Source organism: Etheostoma spectabile, chromosome 7 (assembly GCF_008692095.1).
Source record: "Etheostoma spectabile isolate EspeVRDwgs_2016 chromosome 7, UIUC_Espe_1.0, whole genome shotgun sequence".
NCBI lineage: Eukaryota > Metazoa > Chordata > Actinopteri > Perciformes > Percidae > Etheostoma > Etheostoma spectabile.
In genome coordinates this window covers 15,058,649-15,078,981 of record NC_045739.1, presented here as the reverse complement: position 1 = coordinate 15,078,981, position 20,333 = coordinate 15,058,649, and the positions used below count along the sequence as shown (strand labels likewise).

General features: G+C 36.8%; 2 protein-coding genes across 4 annotated transcripts; both read right to left on the bottom strand.

Moving 5' to 3' along the window:
• Nucleotides 1-7,457: 7,457 nt before the first annotated feature.
• On the bottom strand, nucleotides 7,458-11,516 carry LOC116692379 (kelch-like protein 10). Its single transcript, XM_032520639.1, has 5 exons — nucleotides 11,179-11,516; nucleotides 10,481-10,967; nucleotides 9,104-9,721; nucleotides 8,847-8,996; nucleotides 7,458-7,837 (listed from the first exon to the last, which is right to left on the bottom strand). Exons 1-5 carry the CDS (start codon nucleotides 11,295-11,297, stop codon nucleotides 7,502-7,504), a joined length of 1,710 nt encoding a protein of 569 aa, XP_032376530.1. The 5' UTR covers nucleotides 11,298-11,516; the 3' UTR covers nucleotides 7,458-7,501.
• An 861-nt stretch (nucleotides 11,517-12,377) lies between these two features.
• rprd1b (regulation of nuclear pre-mRNA domain containing 1B) lies at nucleotides 12,378-20,077 on the bottom strand. 3 transcript variants are annotated; one of them, XM_032520640.1, is made up of 8 exons: nucleotides 19,726-20,077; nucleotides 19,341-19,559; nucleotides 18,330-18,462; nucleotides 17,902-18,035; nucleotides 16,641-16,759; nucleotides 16,354-16,480; nucleotides 15,612-15,787; nucleotides 12,378-15,307 (listed from the first exon to the last, which is right to left on the bottom strand). In XM_032520640.1, exons 2-8 carry the CDS (start codon nucleotides 19,489-19,491, stop codon nucleotides 15,158-15,160), a joined length of 990 nt encoding a protein of 329 aa, XP_032376531.1. In that variant the 5' UTR covers nucleotides 19,492-19,559; nucleotides 19,726-20,077; the 3' UTR covers nucleotides 12,378-15,157. The 3 variants fall into 3 exon arrangements, with proteins under 3 accessions (XP_032376531.1, XP_032376532.1, XP_032376533.1); XM_032520641.1 differs by having other exon boundaries at nucleotides 19,958-20,077; XM_032520642.1 differs by having other exon boundaries at nucleotides 18,333-18,462; nucleotides 19,341-20,074.
• Nucleotides 20,078-20,333: the final 256 nt, after the last annotated feature.

The window sequence follows — 20,333 nt, the reverse complement described above, 5'->3', positions numbered from 1 at the left end:
TCTGTCTGTCTGGTATGCTTCCAGATCAAGTAGAGTAGTTCATATGTAAATGTATATATGAAATGTACCATTTATTTTTATTTTTACATTTGCTTTGGTTTGCATTGGCATTAATACTGTAAATCAAATGTTTCCATCAAGACACAAAAGTCCCTTTTGGTAGTTAAAGTGGCAGCTGTTGCAGATGCAATATTTTTTCTAAGAAGTTGTTTGTTTCTTTGTTGAATTGTACACTATTTACAGTGGAACACAAAGTGACAACCAAGGATAACACAACAGGATGGGAAACTGATGAAGCCAAAGACAACAGGTGGGGTTGTGAAACTGCTTGAAAGTAAGATCATCTTATTTTGTTTTGTGTGATTTGTGTCAGCTAAGAGGTTATTTGCTTTTCTCACTGTCCTTATTGTCATATTATTATTAAGTGTAGGTATCTCAAAGCGTTGCTGACTGAGGAGGAGGGCCATTGTTTTTAGGTGAGGTCATACAAAATGGGTCAACTTTAAGTGTTGCTTTATAAATATTTAAATAATACATATATTATTCATGATGGGTCAGATACTGTACATCTGTCATATGTATCTCAGGTCTTACAGTATCTAAAATAAACAATCTTAGAAAATACAAACAAAATTTTTTATTATTTATAATTTTTAACAATACAGAACAATAAAAACAGCAAAAAGAATACCTATTACTACACATTTATTGTACACTTGTTGTATCGTCTTGTTCAAGCACTTTCATATTGTAAGACTCAAATTTAAAGTAATTGACTTATGATACGTTGCCACAAGAACATACTCAGTCAGAAGATATTGATTCCATTATTTCTGACATTTCTGTACGTAAAATAAACTGTTATGTTAAGTCCAATGACACAGGCAAACCACTGATGGATGATAAGCATAAGAAAAACATGTGCTGTGAGAAGGAGTGTTCTTTGTGCTTGGGCTTCATGTAGTCTTTAGTATTAAAGGTGCAGAAAGCAGCGCTGCGCAAAGATTGTTGAATTTAATTGATTTTTGCTCAGATAACTACTTGTTATCCTAACTGTAACCTGTTACCGAATGGCTGTAACAGTATTTTTTATATAAAAGGTCTCAATATTGCATGACAAAAAAAGTCATAGTAAATCAAAAAAGTAATAAAAAAGTTAAAGCAAAGTATGTCCTAAAAAGTCATGGTATAGTATGTTGAAAAAAATCATAGTATGGTACGCAAAAAAAAGTGATAAAAAAGTCATAGTATAGTGTGGTATGGCGAAAAAAAGTCATTAAAAAGTCACAGTATTGTGTGTCGAAAAGCGATAGTATAGAATGTTTAAAAAAATCATAGCATAGTATTTCAAAAAAGGTTATAGTACAGTATGTAAAAAAAAAAGTCATAATACGGTGTGTCAAATTTTTTTGAAAAAAAGTGACATAACGTCATACTGTAGTATGTCGAAAAAGGATGAAAAAAAATTAATGTGTAGTGTGTAGAGGGAAAAATCCTGACAAGGGCAAGCCCAGACATGGTATTGAATCTGCATCTGCAGTGACTACTTGAGGGTTTCCTGTTGGAGCAGTGGTATCCACTGTGCCACCATAGAATTGTCATATAATCTCTTGTCGAAATAAGCCATTAAAAATGAAAACAACGAAGTTGAAAAAACAATCAAAGTATAGTATGTTGAAAAAGTGATAAAAGAAAGTCTGATTAAAATATGTTGAAAAAATTCATAGTATAGTATGTTGAAAAAAGTAAACGTGTAGTATGTTGAAAAAAGTGATAAGAAAATCATAGTATAGTATGGTGAACAAAGCCATTAAAATTCATAGTATAGTATGTTTAAAAAAAAGTCATAGTATGGTATGTCAAAAAATGTATAACTAGGTCGTAGTATTGTATGTTGAAAAAAGTGAAAAACTAATATTTTTGTGTGTTGAAAAAAGTGATAAAATGTCATAATATAGTTTGACGAAAAAGCCATAGTATAGAATGTTTTAAAAAAAAATCGTAGTAAAGTATGGCAAAAAGTCATGGTACAGTATGTTGAAAAAAGTAATTGTCCGTAAACAAAGAAAAAGAAAAAAAGTGATATTAAAGTAATACAATAGTATGTCAAAAAAAACTGATACAAAAGTAATTGTATAATATGTCGAAAAAAGTCAAAGTGTAGTACTTTGAAAAAACTAATAAGAAAGTCATAGGATAGTATTTCAAAAAAGCCATTGTATAGAGAATTGTAAGAAATCTAGCATAGCATCTAGCATTTCGTCTAAAAAGTGAAAAAAGTCAAAGTTTAGTACATTGAAAAAAAGTGATGAAATGTCATTATATGGCATGTTAAAAAAAGCCATAGTATAGAATGTTTAAGTCATAGCACAGTGTGTCAAAAAAGTTATAGTATGTTGATAAAAAGGGATAACAAAGTTACTATACTATGTAGAAAAAAAGTGTTACAAAAGTCAACGTACAGTATGTTGAAAATTGTCAATAAAATTGTATGTCAAAAAAAATCATAGCATAGTATGTCGAAAAAAGTAAAAAAAGTTATGGTATGGTATGTCGAAAAAAGTAAAAAAAGTCATAGTATAGTATGTCAAACAAAGCCATTAAAAAAATCATGGTACGGTAGGTTGAAAAAGTTATAGTGTAGACATTTTTTTTTTTTTAAAGTCATAGTATAGTATGTCAAAATGTATGTTAAAAAAAGTGATACAAATATTATGGTATATTAGGTCGGAAAAAAATCAAAGAGAATGTATTTTGAAAAAGCCGTGGTATAGAATGTTTAAAAAATCATAGTATGTCAAAAAAAAGTGATAACAAATACTATGTATAGTAGGTAGGATTATGTTGAAAAAAGTGATAATAATTTCATGGTATATTATGTCAAAAAAAATCAAAGTGTAGTGTTTGTAATGTGAAAAAAAAAACATGACAAGGGTAAGCCCAGACTTGGTATGGAACCTGCATCTGCAGTGAATACTTGCTGGTTTACTGTTAGAATAGAATAGCATTTGTAAAAAAAAGTCACAGTATAGTATGTGGAAAAAAGTTATAGTGTAGTATGTTGAAAAACGTATGATGAGCAGGATGTGTCCAAAAAGTGATATTAAAGTCATAGTATGGTATGTCAAAAAACGTATAAAAAATTCAAAGTATAGTATGTAGAAAAATGTATTATAAAAATGATAAAAAAAAGTCATGGTATAGTGAAAAAAAAAAAATCAAAGTGTAGTGTGTGGAAAAAAACATTGTGAAAAGCGTAAACCCGGAGTTGGTGTGGAATTTGGATCTGCAGTTACTGCTTACTGGTTTGCTGTTGGAGCAGTGCTACCCACTGTGTCACCAAATAATTTATGCTAAGGATAGTCATAGAATAGCATTTAAAAGCCATTTAAAAGTAAAAAAAAAAAAGTAAATGTATAGTATGTTGAAAAATGTGTTAACAAAGTTATAGTACATAGCATGTTGAAAAAAGCCATTAAAAAGGGCTCAAAGTCACAGTATTATAATGTGTCCAACAAAGCCATTAAAAATTCATAGTATGTTATAAATATTCATATATATATATATATATATATATATATATATATTTGAAAAATATCATAGTATAGTATAGCAAAAAAAGTCATAGCATGTCAAAAAAAGTGATAAAGTCATCTTAAAGTATGTCGTAAAAAGTGATAAAAAAAAGTCATGGTACAGTATGTTGAAAGAAAATCAAAAGGTACTTTTTTCGAAAAAAAAATCATGGTGACAACAAAACCAGACTGGGAATCAAACCTGGGTCTCCAGTGACTGGTTCACTGTTGGAGCAGTGCTTTCCATTGTTCCACCAAATAACTATGTCAATAATAGTCACAGCATAGCATGTCAATAAAGAATCAGAATCAGAATCAGAAATACTTTATTGATCCCCAAAGGGAAACTCTGTGTGTAGTGGAAAACAAATATTATAAATAGAGTAGAAATACAAGAAATAAAGAAATATAAGGAATTGGATACGACGGTATTACATAAAGGAATGTTATTATACATATTTACATAATTAACTAATTAAGGATTTGGAATGGTGAAAAGTTAAATAATAATAATAATAATATAATAATAATTGTAGTATTTGAAATTGCACACATGTCAGGCCAGGTTATTGCACAAAACAGATAATACAGATATATTGTCCAGTTTCAACCCTCTAAGTGTGTGTGTCAGACCCTAGAGGGAGGAGTTAAAAAGTTTGATGGCCACAGGCAGGAATGACTTCCTGTGGCGCTCTGTAGTGCATTTTGGGAGAATGAGTCTGTCACTGAAAGTGCTCCTGTGATTGGCAACAAGCCATGGAGTGGGTGCGAGACATTGTCCAGATGGCATGTAGTTTGGACAGCATCCTCCTCTCTGACACACCCGACAAGGAGCCAGATCCACCCCCACAACGTCACTGGCCTTGCGAATCAGTTTGTTGAGTCTGTTGGCGTCCGCTACCCTCAGCCTGCTGCCCCAGCATGCAACAGCAAAGAGGATAGCACTGGCCACCACAGACTCATAAACATCTTCAGCATTGTCCTGCAGATGTTAAAGGACCTCAGCCTCCTCAGAAAATAGAGACGGCTTTGGCCCTTCCTGTAGAGGGCTTGAGTGTTCTTGGCCCAGTCCAGTTTATTGTCAAAGTGCACTCCCAGGTATTTGTAGTAAAAGACATCAAAAAGCCATAGTATGGTATGCTGAAAACAGTAAAAAAAAAAAAAAAGTCGTATTATACTATGTAAAAAAGTGATAAAAAAGTCATAGCATAGTATGTCAGAAAAGCCATAGTATAGACTGTTTTAAAAAATCCTAGTGTAGTACAGTATGGCAAAAAAAGTCATTGGTCGTCAAAAAAAGTGATAGCAAAGTCATAGTATAGTATGTTCGAAAAAATCATAGAATGGTATGTCAAAAAAAATGATAACAAAGTATGGTCTGTCGAAAAAGTCCATTCAAAAGCCATAGTATGAATGTTGAAAAAACTCAGTGTAGAAAAAATGTTGAAAAAATGTCATAGTATAGTTTGTTGAAAAAAAGTTATTAAAAATGTTGTAGTGTAGTATGTAAACAAATTCCAAATATATATATTTTTTTTTAAAAAATTATAGTATAGTACAGCAAAAAAAGTCATAGTATGGTAGTTCCAAAAAAGTGATAGCAAAGTCACAATTTAGTATGTTGAGGAAAGTGATGAAAAACGTCTAGTACAGTATTTTCAAAAAGTGATGAAAAGTCATAGTAGCCTGTAGCACGTCAAAATAACTGATGGAAAAGTTACAGTAACTCCCAATTTCCACCGGTTGCAGAACAGCTGCGGAACAGCTCCGCTGTGTGACGGCTCCGTGCTCCACCGTCTGTCAACACCCACCAGGTCCGGATTTGTTGCGGAATGGCCATGACTGACAGCTGAAGTCACGAGGACCCACGACATCTCACTAATTCATGTAGAATAGAACTACAAAACAACAACAGTTTGTTTCCATCCAAAGGACTAGAGGGGAAACAACGCTGCTGTGTTTTCAAGGTGTAGTGCAGAGAAATATGATCTGCAGTGAGCACGGCGTATTTTATTAAAAAAAATTAACCAGATGTCTGCACTATCTGCCGTGTGCTGAATTGCTGCGAAGCTCTGCAACTCCTCACAACTAAAACAGGATTTCACTTTCAATAGTGTATATGAGAGTGTTTCCATATAGCGATTCAGTAATGTTTATTAAAGCATTTCAGTAATGTTTATGAAAGCGTTTCAGTAAGTCTAACTCCCCCACTGATAGAGGTATCTGTAATATACAAAACCGTTGCCTAAATAGCAACCTTTTTTAAAATACTCCTAGTTCTGCAGTGTTGCTGCTTTAAATTTGATGCCTACAGTGTGCCATAGAAGCATCATTTGAGACACATCTATTGAGGCGCGTTAAATGACACAAGTCAGTTATCGGTTTCTGTGTGTCTGGGCCTTATGTGGCTAAAATGGTTAACTAAACATACTGACTAGTTGAAATAGCAAGTTAAAAGTAATAGATAAAACATTTTGGACATACCTTGGGAATTGATGAAGGGGAAAGAAAGGCTTTTATTTTTGTTGATAATTAACCTTTACAGCTCTTCCGTGAAGTAAGTTAAATAAACTATTGTATGTAGTTTGATATCCCCAAACACCACAAGTCAACATGTCAACATGTTGTGAAACATGATGAATCTATCACAAGAAGTGACAGAATTGTGAAATGTCTGTTTAATTTTATTTACATTTTAAATGACGGACAACGAGGCTCTTCAACTGTTTTCTAGATCAGAGGAAACCCTTTGTTAACATATTGTTAAGTTTAAAAGAGCCAAGCTTACCGGTAAACATCTAGTGTTTCTAAAAGATCATTTAGAATTTCTTACAACTCATAAATAGACACTAAATCATTTGGCAAACATAATTCAGCCTTCATTTTAGCTCCATGTAAAGTTAATAAAAGCGGGTTTTTTTCCCAGATAATGCTTGTCTATCTGCGGTTTACACATTTTTATAACTACTGATTTGTTAAATCTAGAGTTCTACTGAGTGAAACATGACATTGAATTTAACAGACTATAATATATTAGCAAGGGCCCAAGAATGGATCCTTGTGAAACGCCATATTTTAGCAGTACTGAAGCTAACAATTACCAATTACCACATATAACAGAACCAATCTCAAACCAAACATGAGATGCCCACCCAATTTTTAATACATTCAATTAAAATATTATGAACAACAGTGTCATAAGCTGCAGACAGATCAAACAGGAGTAATACAGTGTTGACATCAGCTGCTAAGAGAAGATCATCTCACTTCTCAAAGAGACCATGATCATTCTTAAAAGAAATGATGTGCTTTGCTACAATTCTTTTAAGACCTTTGTAAGGAATTGCAGTTTTGAGAGTGGCCGAAAACAAAATGTGAGTATCAGGGTCTAGCATGTGTTTTTTTAAGGGAGAGGTTGTACTACTGCCATTTAAAAAATTAATCCGGAACAAGTTCAGATGAGAGTGAGGAGTTGAATAAATCCATAAATTGTTACTCTTAGCAAAGCTAATTATTTCAACTGTTTAGCAGCAGCAAGGGAACTCTGTCTCTCCTTCCTATCCTCAGTCACCAGCTGGCAGACCAACAACCTGCGCTGCAATGAGGTTGCCCAGACCAGTCCATGGGTAAAGAAGAGCAGTTGTCTTCCCCACAGTCTAACTTTTTCTGCTTGTCTGCACTTTGACTGTTTTGGGGGTATTCTGACACTTCTCCAAGGAAAAATGTTTTTTGTTTCTTTTTCACCATTCAGCAGGGAGGTAAAAAGTCACAGGGGACCATTAATGGTCCCATAACTTAAAGTTGAGTCACACAAACTAAACATTTTATTAAATGTTATGACTGGAGTTACAGAACCACTGCTGTAATTTGATGCAAAAAGACATTTATTCACAAAACAATACAGCTCATAGTGAGGTAGATTTTCCTCATTCCACTTCATCCAGAGAGTGCAGGGAGTGATGAGGGGCAGCATACTCGGCCAAGTTGGGGAGTCCGTACACTACGCAGCAGCTTAGGGCGCTGCGGGAGAGCTCCATGTCACGGACATCAGACCACTCACCAGTTTCCACGTCAAAGCACTCACCGTCTGGGATGGTGGTAAAGCCGTTGAAGCCCCCGACTACATAGAGACGGTCATCGATCACTGCGATACCAAAGTTACTTCGAGAGCCCAGCATGGAGGGCACAGCGTGCCAGGTGTTGGTGTGTGGGTTGTAGGCCTCAGCAGTGTGAAGACGACTGGTTCCATTGAAACCACCAACCTTTAAGAGAAAAGTTGAAATATAAAGTTGGGACTGCTTCTATTATTTTTCTTTCTGTCTTTCTCATTTCATAGCCTACTCAGCACTCTGAATCTGAAAACTGTTAATACTTTCTGGCTGTTTTTAGATTTGACAACTTTCCATCCAAAATATGACAAGAATTACTGTTTTGCACAAAGTTGTTTTTTAATTAAAACTGTCCATTGAAACCCACACAAAAAGAGGTTGCCATGAGTTCTTGAAGACATTGCATTTGTTCAGTGCATTACTATTGTCTATATAGGGCAGCAACTACAGTAACAATTTTTTCAATTGATCTATAAAGTATCAGAAAAGGGTCATTATAATTTCCCCAAAGCACAAGAAGACAAATTCAAATGTTCCTTAAACCAATGTTTCCCAACTTTTTTGATCTGATGTACCCACACAGCCCTGTCAGATGAACTCAAGTACCCCTTTATCAGTTCCCAACGTATGTTCAAAATTAATAACAATACACATAATGTTTTCATATTTGTCAAACAGTCAATATTTAGTCTAGTTTGGTTTGATCATCAATCATACTACTATTAGGCTACTACTTGGAGTGAAGCTGAATGTTTCAGTCATTTAGCAATCATTTCAGTAGTATTATTTCACTAGTCAGTACTTTTAGCCAATCGTTTCAACCGCTTATGCATAACTGAATAATAAACTAACCATTTCAACCGTTTAACCATTACTTTAAGCAAATTATAGATTTATTACTACATGATTTGCTTATAGTAGTGCTCACTTGCACTCTTCCATAACTGCAACACGTGTTTCAGATGTTTTCATTTCAATTTCCCAAAACATCAGAGGTACAATGTTGGTTTGATTTTATTTGTAAGAAAGGCTAAAATTGTTTAACTAATACAGGTCTTAGCCCTGTTTGAAAACCTCTGCCAATAACATCTTTTCATGCCTCAAAATCTCAAAGTGTATCTGTGTTTTGATGTGAGAATCAGCAGTGTGAAGATATGCTTACCGCAAAGACATGGTCTGCATAGGCAATGACCCCAGTTCCGCTGCGCATGCTGGCCATGGAGGCAATCAGTGTCCACTGGTTGGTCTCTGGGTTGTAACATTCAGCCGATGACAGGCACTCGCTCCCATTGAAGCCACCACAAATGTACACCTGGAGAGAATTAAAGAGGTAATAAGTAATCTTTTAAGACTTCCACTGAAGTATTGAAAAACATTAACCAATCTCTGTTATTCAGAGCTGCTCTTTACACCACCCACCATGCCATGGAGGGATGTGCAGCTGGCATCACTCCTCTGTACGTGCATGGGCGCAATTAAAGTCCACTGGTTGATTTTGGGCTGATAGCGCTCAGCACTTCTGAGTCGGTCATGTCCATCATAACCTCCCATGGCATATATGCACCCGTCCATCACAGTTACGCTGACATAGCAGCGACTCGAATGCATTTGTGTAACCTCCTGCCAGGTGTGTGTGCCCAGGTCGAACCTGTGCACAGAGCTGAACTGCTCCACACTATCAAAACCACCAACACAATAAACTGATCCATCGAGGAAAACGGTGCCATGGTAGGCCCGGGGAGCCTCCTCGTTGTTTGTTACATTGACCCAGCAGTTAGCACGGACATCGTACGCCTCAATACCATGGGTGGGACTGCCTCCGCTCCAGCCTCCAACAGCTAACAGGATGGCAGAGGGCAGTCGTGGGCGGGCCAAAGGGTTATGGGAAATAGAATCAGAGAATCCCTTTGTTCGCAGGTCAAGCATGGCCTCCAGGGTCCTCAGAAGAATCGGCCGACAATCTTTACTTTCCTTCACCAGTTCATTGTTGCTCACACTGTCTGTGATGTATTCTGGACTCATTAAAGCCAGCCTGACCTGCACAGTGACATGAGGACAGAAGTTGTAATTAAATTGTCTAAAATAGAGTCAAACTAATACTTTGACATTGCTAACATAATCACATGTACTAATATATTGTGCTACCATGTCGACTTTTAAGTAATAAGAAATTGCAGTACAGAAATCCCAACGTAGTTTCCCCACTATAGAGCACTGACAACTTTTTTAACTGAAAAATGTAAAGGATTATTATCAAAAATACTTTTGAGAAAAAAAATACTATTGGTCAATATATTGTATTGGTTTTCATTTTACACACAAATATTGATATTTGCCTAGAAACATCCAGTATCTGTCTTATCTTATAAAAGATTTTTAGATTATTTAAAAACACATTATAGTCCAATGTTCTTTACATTGCTCATCTGGGGATTGTTTGACCTTAACTCACACAATTTTACTGTAATTCATTAATTTAACCAAAAAGTTGTAGATGATTGTTGTTGCCATCTTACACGTTTACCTCAGATTCAGACATTTCTTGGTTCTCACCACATAATTTTTAGTCTACTAAATTCTTCCAAAAGGTAAAGGAAACCTAAGTTGATCATAACATTTGTCATACTTCTATTACTAGATTCATTGGAATCCTACAATAGAGCTTGCATTGATACATCTACATCTCTCTTCATCTTAATTAACTCATTAAGTCTTTTGCATTTTTGTAAAGAGAAAACACCACTTATTGCCTGGTCTCAGTTTTGATTTTTGTGTAATTGTTCATTCCACACTTACATTGGACAAAAGCAGAGAGATGTTTTCTTTGCGTTCCTCAGTTGCGTAGGCGATCCAGCGAAGGACAGCTCTAAACACCGTCTTCTCATGCTTCACATTGAGTCGGTCATTTGCAATGATTTTAACAAGTTCCTGCGCAGAGAGCTGCAGGAACTCTTCTGAGGTGGCAGCAATCTCCTCAAAGCGATACAGCATGTAAAGGAATGCTTTGTGGTTCATTTCAGGGGTGTAATAGATGTCTGTGAACCACCAGATGCCGATGCAGTTTTGTGGGGTCAGCTGCTTCTCCAAGAGGTCACAGCAGGCTTGTATGATGCCCATTACATTGAACCGGTCCGCCGCAATAAAAAGCTCTTGTAGAATCTCTTGTGTCACAGGAACAAAGCCAGTGTAGGCAAACTCAATGATGAGCTTCATTATGTCAGGAGACAAATTGGGAATGTCAAAGACCCGACTGTCTGGGGTTGACCAGTGGGTGAAAAGGGCTCTGTGAAACAGGAAAAAACAAGGATTTCAAAATAAAATGGTTTTTTTTTGCACTTCATATAATAGTATAATAAAGATAAACCCTATTAGGTGCATCCAGCCACAGCATAGATATATGGGTTGTGATTTGTAATATGGTTCTCTACTTATGGAATAATGCACAAATTGAAATCCAGCAGCTTCCCCTTGTTAACATCCTACAAATCACTTACTTGAAGTACGGGCTGCAGTTGCAGAGGATGATTTTGTGCGTGGGAAATTCAACATTGTCCACTCTGATCACCGCATCACAAAGCTCTTGTTCCAGACGGAGCTCATTATACACCGACATCTTTACTCTTCTGTATGAAGACTGTTACTCCTTATAACTTAGGTACAGGTTTTTCTCCTGACTCTTAACAAGTGCTTCTAGTTGTGTGTAATACTTATGCTTCCACATACAAGATTCTAGATTCTAGATTCTAGAATGGCTCATTATGACCTTACAGAATATTATATGAACATCACCCACTGTTCCGATGACAAGTTCTATAGATGAACAATTTAAAGTTCCTATGATCGGTTCAATTAAGTAGACCAGTAACTAGAGTAGAATAGATGTAGACCAAACTATAATTTACAGAGACCCAACAATTTCCCCCAAGAGCAAGCATTTGGTGCCATAGCGACAAGTAAAAATACTTTTAGCTGGCAAAAACCTTTAACCCTGGTTTTTGGTGCAGCCTTCTGCCTCAAAAACCAAAGGCGGCTTTATGCACAGCCATCTGAGTAGATCAAAATCAAAGTTTACTGTTGTGGTTGGTTGTGTGTATGAAGCACAACTAACCATTACAGGTTGATTTCTCAATTTCACAATGAAATAAGTGAGATGTGGCATGGCTATGGTATGTATAGCTGTTAATCAACAGACATACAATGCTGATCTGAAACACTTTTTCAACATTTTAAATATATTACTATCATTCACACTACTGTACCTTCCCTCATTACCGATGCATGTTAACCAACTCTTCCCCTAATTAAAAACTTATGTGTGATTACTATGTTGACATCAAATTATTACTGATAATGTGAGACCCAGCTCCAGGGAAATGTGTATAAATTGATGGACAGGATATCTGGAATTTATTTCAGTAATGGTGCAATTCTAAAAAATAGTTGAGTTTTTTTTTACTGTGTGTGTACCATGTACAGTAACTGTCGGGAACAAGCATAATGTATATGTCTGACTGTCACCCAATGTGTAAATTTACTGTATTCACTTTTTGATTTCATACTGTACAAAAGCTTTATAAAGGGCAGAAACAAAAAAAAAGTCATACGACAGAAAATCTACAGGCAACTGTCTGTGTTTTCTTGCTGAATTATATATATACACCTTTTATAATGACTTCTATAAATAAAATACACGTATGCTCAAATGGTTCCAGTTTATTGGCATCCACTGAATCACTTTCATTACAGAAAAGCACTACTCCTACTGGTAGAGTCATGCTAGTACAGTATGATTCTGCAGAGAGAAACATGCCACACAGCAAGCTAGGTAAGAAAAGATCTAACTAATATCTACAGTAAAGCACATCTGGGTCAAAATGTTGCTGGAAACCTTCTTTACCAGTGGTGGAAGAAGTATTCAGATCCTTTATTTAATACTCAATACCACACTGTAAAAAATACTCTGTTGAAAGTAAAAGTCCTGCATTGAAATTGTATCATCAGGAAAATAAAAGTATTAAAAGTAAAAAGTACACAATGAAGACAAATCCTCAAATTTTAGAAACTAGTAACGATCCAAACAGTTCTGTCAATCAACTAACTGTTAAATCAGAGAATGATTTCAGCTCGACTAAGTAGCTTAACTTATTATAAAACAGATTTTATAAACTACGTGTTTTGTGTGCAAACATTTTCCTTTCTAAAGTAACTAAAGCTGTCAGATTACAGATTAGCGAAGTACAGTACTTGGTAAATGTACTTAGTGACATTCTACCCTTGTTCTTGACATACACTGGTTGTATTGGACACTTTTTATCTTTAATTCCCTGTAAATCATATTCTAATCAAGACTGGACTAAATAATAGGTAAAAAATAAAATTTTATCTGTTCTTTAAACTTTTTTTAACATCCGAAGCCACAGAAAGTTTGATATTGGGTGTAATTTGAATGCCCCAAAATCAGCCCCAAATATCTGTTCTGCGACTACACCAATAACTGAAATGTTTACATCCACACCTTTTGTTTCACAAATGCTGTTTTGATTCACATTTTTATATGCCGTGTGAAAATGTTGTTCCAGAATGCCGGAAGACACCAATCAATCCGAGAGTTTACTGAAAAGGATTTGCGGCAGCATTATTTATTTAGTCTACAAGACAACTGAGAATAAAATATGAGCTTAACAAATGACACATATTGTTCTGGCCTCAAAAATGATTTGGGGAAAAACTCACACTTCCTGACCTTATCTCAATTAAGGGATTTGTAATGTGTTATATCTCCTCAGTTAAATAAAAAAAAAAAAAAAAAAAACCTGAGAAAGGGAGTGCAGAGGTAAATTTGTTGCTGCTACTTTTTAGTCATCACTAAACATCTAGACAGAGGTAGGACTGAGCAATCTGTATAAATTGTTCATAATTTTAATATTGTAGGGAGTTAATATTGTGAAACATTAAACACAAATTTCAAATTTAGTAGCTGGAAATGTCAGTCCATTTTACGTTACTTCCCATGTTTGTTTTATACCAAAACTTTTATTAAATTTATTTATTAAAGATCTTTATCTGGTCAACTTATTTAGAACTTTTTTCCATATTACCCAGCTATACACAAACTTAAAAAAAAAACAATCTTTAATATACTTTAGTTTTTAAATTTCTTACCTTTTTTCTTTATAAAGCCGCCTAGACATTATTCGAGGCAAAACGGCTCTGCGCTGGGCGATCCATTGTTTTCCTACGGGGAGAGCGTTGCCATCCAACTAGCGCTACCCTTGGCGTCGCACACTGCTCGGGATTGTCGCCGAGTGCTGTGTGCAAAGTTCAAATTATTTCAACTTTGACCTTGTTGCTGCTGACCTTTCAGGGCACAACCAATGCCAGAAGCAATGAAGAAATATACCTGCGCTGCGCAGCTCTGCTATGCGCCCTAAATCACAATTTTACTGCAGAGCACGTGTAAGCGGCTTCAGAAAATATTGTGAGTGTTAAGGTTTTATACAATTAAAGACCAGGTAGTTTTTTGGAAAGCAAACATTGTTTTGAGTTGTTTCCTCAAACTTCCAGGATTTATTTGAAAAACTCAAACCTTGTCTAGTACACACATATTACATAATTACCATATTTAAAGCATCTGTTCAAAAGAATGTGTGAAAACAAACAGGAACTTTGAATTGCAAAGTTTTAGTCTGTTAATGAGAAAAACACTTGCAAATGGGGACACAAACTCCAGATCATGTCTTTTGATTTTAACTATGAGGACAAAATTTAATCAGCATCTCTATGAAGTGTTACTGAAATGTGACTGCTGACTATCAGCTTTTGACAATGTTGTTTCAACAAGCAACATACACTGAACCCAATCTGATATCTTCTCTAATTTCACAAACACATAAAAACTGCCTAATGGGTTAACAAAATGCCACCAACTGAAAACCAAAAAATAAAACTAATTAATGGTAAATCCTCTTCACAGTGTAGTCATAATCTTTGAGAATTGTGAGAGCAAACGGCCCACCTTTGCTTACTGAATCCACAATGTACCACACAGAAAGACACGTCCTGACAGCAAACATTCATGTCTGTCTAAGTTTTGCTTCTTTACCCCGCCCCTCTTCTTAGATCACTGACATTTCCAGCATTAAAAAAATAATAAAAACAAATGGGAAACAAAGTTGTTCCAAGCTGGTGGAGTGGAATCCTTGTCGATTGAGCAACTGCTGGAAAAACTCCAGGCTGACAGAGTCTCCGTTCTCCTCTCCAAAGCATTTTGATTTCACCAAACCTTGCTTTAAATGTCCCTTCCTCCCTCTTGTCCTGCAGGTTTGGAGTTAACAGGTGAGCTGATTGCCAAGAGAGGTTTGACCACATGTATCCTCTGGCTGGTGACAAAGCTGGAAGTTTTCTGTTAATCAAACATGGGGCTGGGTTTGGGTGGGGAGGGTCATCGGGCTAGGTTTTTTGGGCAAAGACCTCTCAGTCGGTAGAGAAGAGGTCTCCGGCTGACGGGAGCGGGGCCAGACCCCCGGTCACGTTGGGTAGGAGAGAGAGGTCAGGGAGACTCTGGATGTGGGACTTTAGCTCTTTCCTAACTTGGGTCACCCTCGCCAGTTTCTGCTTATATTCCTGCAGCGGAAAAGACGACAGAGCACAGGTGTTAGCTAAAGATTATTAGTCATATACAAATTACAGTTATTGCAATATTCCTTCAAAACACCTTGTTACCGCAGCTTTCTGACAAGTTTGAAACACATTTTGGTGACAGAATGTGGCTTTAAAAGATAATTAAGGTTTTATTACAATGATTATTTTTCTAGTTTTTTCTTTGACTTGTTGTTATTACTATACAATGCTAGAGTAATTTCTAAAGCAATTTCTGAAATATGAAAACATGTTGTCGACTGCTGTATTTGTGTATGCGGTGCCTTGCCTCTAGTTTCTTCTCTCTCTCCATGAGCGCCTCCTTCTGGCTGTTGATGTATTCAGTCAGCATGCGGGCAAGCTGCCTGCGATCCTCTAGCTCTGCAGCCAGTCGGCCGTTGTACTCAGCAAGCAGCAAACACGCTTCATCCACCGTCTCTGACAGCTTGTCTGCCGCTTCCTTGTCTAGATTGGTGCCAAAGTGGGTTGTTAAGGTCACAGAATATGCCATTTATTTTCCTTATGTACAGGGCTCTTTTTACGATGGTATATTGCTAAACATGACGTTTAGTTAGCTTTGGCTTCTACATTTTATTTATTTTTATTTTATTTAGTAGTGTATATTTTCTAACATGATGTATAGGATATTGCTGTGTAAACTGAATAAAGTTACTATCTGTAAGAAGCTAATTGCGAGAACCCCTGTTTAACATTTCTTAATTGTTTATATTTTACTTTCAACACTGTTTGCATTGCTTTATTTAAAGCTCTTCCCAGGAACTTATTTGACTTTCTATTGCCTGTGAGTGCATTTGTTTGTTACTTTTTCAGAGCCAAATCCTTTTACTTTTGTTATTGCATTATTTATACATCGGATTTTAATGATGCGTAAAATGCATAAGAACAAGACGCTATGTATAAGGAATATTAACATATAACAAATAAATAAAATTTAGAAGTATGTTTTAATAACAAGGAAAAAAGAACACTGCAAATCCATGCTGAGAATAAGCTGAGCTCTCAGATCTTACCACTGATTTTCTCCAGCAGGGAAACGTCCTGGACTTCCTGCGGCAGCGAGGCAATCTTCTGACGAACTGCTGCGTCGCCTGATGCAGCATTCTCCAAGTCCTGTAGGGCCTTCACCAGCTCCTCTGTCTGAAAGTGTGTGTGTCAGAGTGTGTTTAAAGGGAATAGAGAAAGAAGGTTAGGAGTCAAAGAGGAGGTTAAATAAAACTGGAGAATAAGAGGAAGGTTGAAAGGAAGGGTGAGCGACAAAAGCAAGACGAGTAACAAAAGCAGCGCAAAGGCCTCCTACCAGTTGAGTTGCAGAGATGTCCGAGTTGTGAGGGGAGACGTGGTTCCTGTAGTCGTCATCTTCATCATCCTCCTCTTCCTGGATTTTCTGATAGCTGCGTTTCACAGCCTTCTTCTCTTCTGCAAAGTCAAGTTTGGAGACCAAAACAGAAAAAACACATCAATATCACTAAATGATGTAGTTTAACCTACATATTACACTATAGATGAGACAACAAAAATTGGCTTTTTCACAACACCAATAATGAAATGCTATTGTTTGCATTTTTATGATCTTTTGAGTGTAAAAAGCTATTCCACTTGATTTAGATATTATTTTTAAATGAAGTCATCAGCACGCAATTCCACCTCTAACAAAACGAGAATAGTGATGACTGTCAAAGTCTCCCACAATATGTAAACTAACACCCTTACAGTTTACAGGATTTGTCTACTATAATGTGTGTTGTGGATCACTATAAAAGGTTTGAAGCAACAAATACTAGGGGTAGGCAGATCCATACCTTAAAGGGCTCATATTATGCTTTTTGCCATTTTCCCTTTCCTTTATTTTTTTTGTGCATGTAATAGGCTTCTAAAGTGAAAAATCCCAAAGTCCACCCCAAAGGGACTTACCATCTCCAACAGAAAACACTTTTCACAGACTGCTCCAAACAGCTCTAATGTAGTCTAGCCTTTACTTCCGTGACAAACGTCACTTTGTAACACACGTTATAATGCTCGCCTAGCTGCTAATGTGGCACGCCCTCATATGCTGCTTCTGATTAGCTAGCAGTGCCTACCTAGCTACTGCGCAAGTATGGCTCCCAACAAAGATGGAACAGAAACGAGATGCCTCACTCTGTAGCTAAACAGTTCAACACACAAGGGGAAAAGAGTAGCTGCAGCATTGTGCAGTACAACAAAAATATGGTGTTTTTTAAAAATTAAACAATGTAAACCTATTGTGATATAACCTCTAAATACAATTATGAACCTGAAAATGAGCATAATATGAGCACTTTAAGTAACAGTACTACTGATACTTTATAGTGGCAATTAAAATATATTTAAAAGCTGCCTATTAACAATGCATTTACCACATGAATAAATACATTCTTCCCTTCACTGCATATTACATTAACTGCCTTTAATAATAAAGTGTTAGTATCAGTATTGGCATCAGAACAAAACCAAATTTTGTGGTATCACACACCCAATGGCAAATACTGTTCATATAAATGTAATGATGTAACAAACAAATGACCTAACAGTCATCTAACCTGAAGGCCTGGGACTGTTAGAGTCGTCTATGGCTAGTTTGAGCTGCTGAATGAAGTCTCCTCTGTAGAGGGCTCTCTCTTTCCAGATGTTCAGCAGTCTCTCCATGTGCTTTTTACAGCCCTCATCGGCTTCACTGCAGGAAGGTGGGACAATAGAGTACAGTAGTAGAAGAGAGAAGATTGATTAAAAAGAGAATTTTTACACTTCAAAACAGAAAAAAAACGTTTTTCAAGAAAACGTAGCAAATTTGTGAAACAGTGTTTTGCTGCCAGACAATTGGACCAAATGTGTTATATTTACCGTTAGCCTATTGTTTTAGCCCACATAATGTGAGACATCTACGTCCCAACAAACACACACAAACATCCATACACCCACACACACTTATTTGAAGGAGTCTGAAAGCATAGAATGGTCACATCACAACTACCTGGCAACATGGGAGCAGGCATCGACGAGGACCGTCTCAAAGTCTTTGGTAAACTCGGGTCCTTTCTTCTTGCTGTTCTGGATGACATCGTTGGCCAGATACAGGAAGGTCAGCTTCCTGGAGCTTTTAGCTGGAGGGTCACATAAAATCACGATATTTTCAAGATTTAAGATCCCTTTTATACTACATCAAAAGTAATTGAAAATGCCTTTAAATTAGTTTGCAGTTAAGTTTAATATATTGTATTGTTGTTTTATTAAACCTACCTGTGTACTGTACTTCAGCAATTGACTTCCAGTAAGTTTTGTCAATGTAGCAATAGTCATAGTGGAGTAACAGTTTTTTTAGATGAAGTCATGCCTCTTTACTAAAAAAGCAATAGGTTTTTGGTGTATGCTCTCCATCCTGATCTAGCTAGGTTCAACACATCTGAATTGCAGATTTGTTCAGCCGATACACCATCAATATTACCAAGGCAGGTCAACATGACCTGTTTTTGACTAAGTGTGATGTGTTGTGTTTTATGGTGCCTTTTTCTTAACTTATAGAATATGATGCATTGCTGTAGACTTAACTATCCAACAGTATATAGAGGATTTAAAATGAGGACAACCATAAACACCTACAGCAGTACAATGCAACGTACACATTAATGCACAAGTAATATTAATCCAGAAACAGCGTATTAGCAAAACACTGACAGGGAACATTTTACTGCACAGTGAGTACTCTAACTTTTGATATTTTTGCACATACTGCTGATGGTACTTACTGAATTACTTAACTGAGGTTTTGAATGCAGGACCTTAGATTGTAGTTGAGTATTTTCAGTGTGGTACATTAGTAGTATTTGCCACCACTGATGTAAACTACAAGTTGTTGTAGTAGCTATCCTGCCACATTAATACATAACCTCATCTTTCGCGTAACTAATATAGTGTTTTATCGCACAAAATCAACAACATCAATATACACGTTGCAGCAACCATCAGCACTGACAGCTCTCACCTTTTTTCAGCTCTCTGTGCCACACTTTGACGATGAGGCCCGAGTGTTTGCGGTGGTGGATGATCCACAGAGACAGAGTCTGGACGCTCTGCTGCGAGCTGCTCAGCTCCGTCAGCTTCTTCTCCAGGGCCGACTCGGAGAAGGACGACATGCCGGTATAAGTGTGTTTCCCCGCGACCCGACTGACCCGGACCCGTTCTAAAGAAACTGAGCTCCGACCTAGTTTGGAGAAACTCGCAATGTCATCAAAACTGAAGTTGTGTCGCTAACTTGCAGACATGCAGCATCAAACTGCCTCCTGCCGCCCGCTCCACCTAACGTTACGTCTTAACGTTACGTTAGCTCGTTCTCTAACTCAATTATCGACCACATCTACTAAACAAACCTGAAAAATGCGAGCTAGTTTATTAGCTGCTGTTTCCTCGCTGTCTGTAGTGTTTGTTTACAGCCACAGCTAACGTTAGCTAGCCGAGCCAAGCAGCCATCTGCAGCCCGGTGCAGCCCTGGGCTAAACCTGCGCTTTAACCCGGATTAAAATAAACCGAGCTTCTGTAATATTCGTGTAGAGTACGCAAACAAATTAAACTAAACTGCTAAAAAGTGACGGTGAGACTCACAGTTTGTCTTTGCTTGTCTAATCAGGAATAAGATTCAGGATTCCTTCGAAAAAATGGCAGCTTGCACTTTCACCTCGACATGTGCGTCGCACAGCAGTGACGCAGGCAGAGCCCGGCACCCCACGGACATCCAGCCCCTGTAGGCCTTCTCGTGTATTATACATCTACATGCCACATGTAGGCATCCCTGTATCCAGGGATCAAAATATAATAACATTGTACCCCTGCATATAAGCATGCATGTATAAGGTTACTCTCCAGACTAATTAACAGACTCTTAACCAGCGTATAGGAGTGTATACTCATAACTGTTCCTAACTGTTTACATGTCTCCAGTTTGCACATTCTTGACTTTACATTTGCACTGTTTACTGTT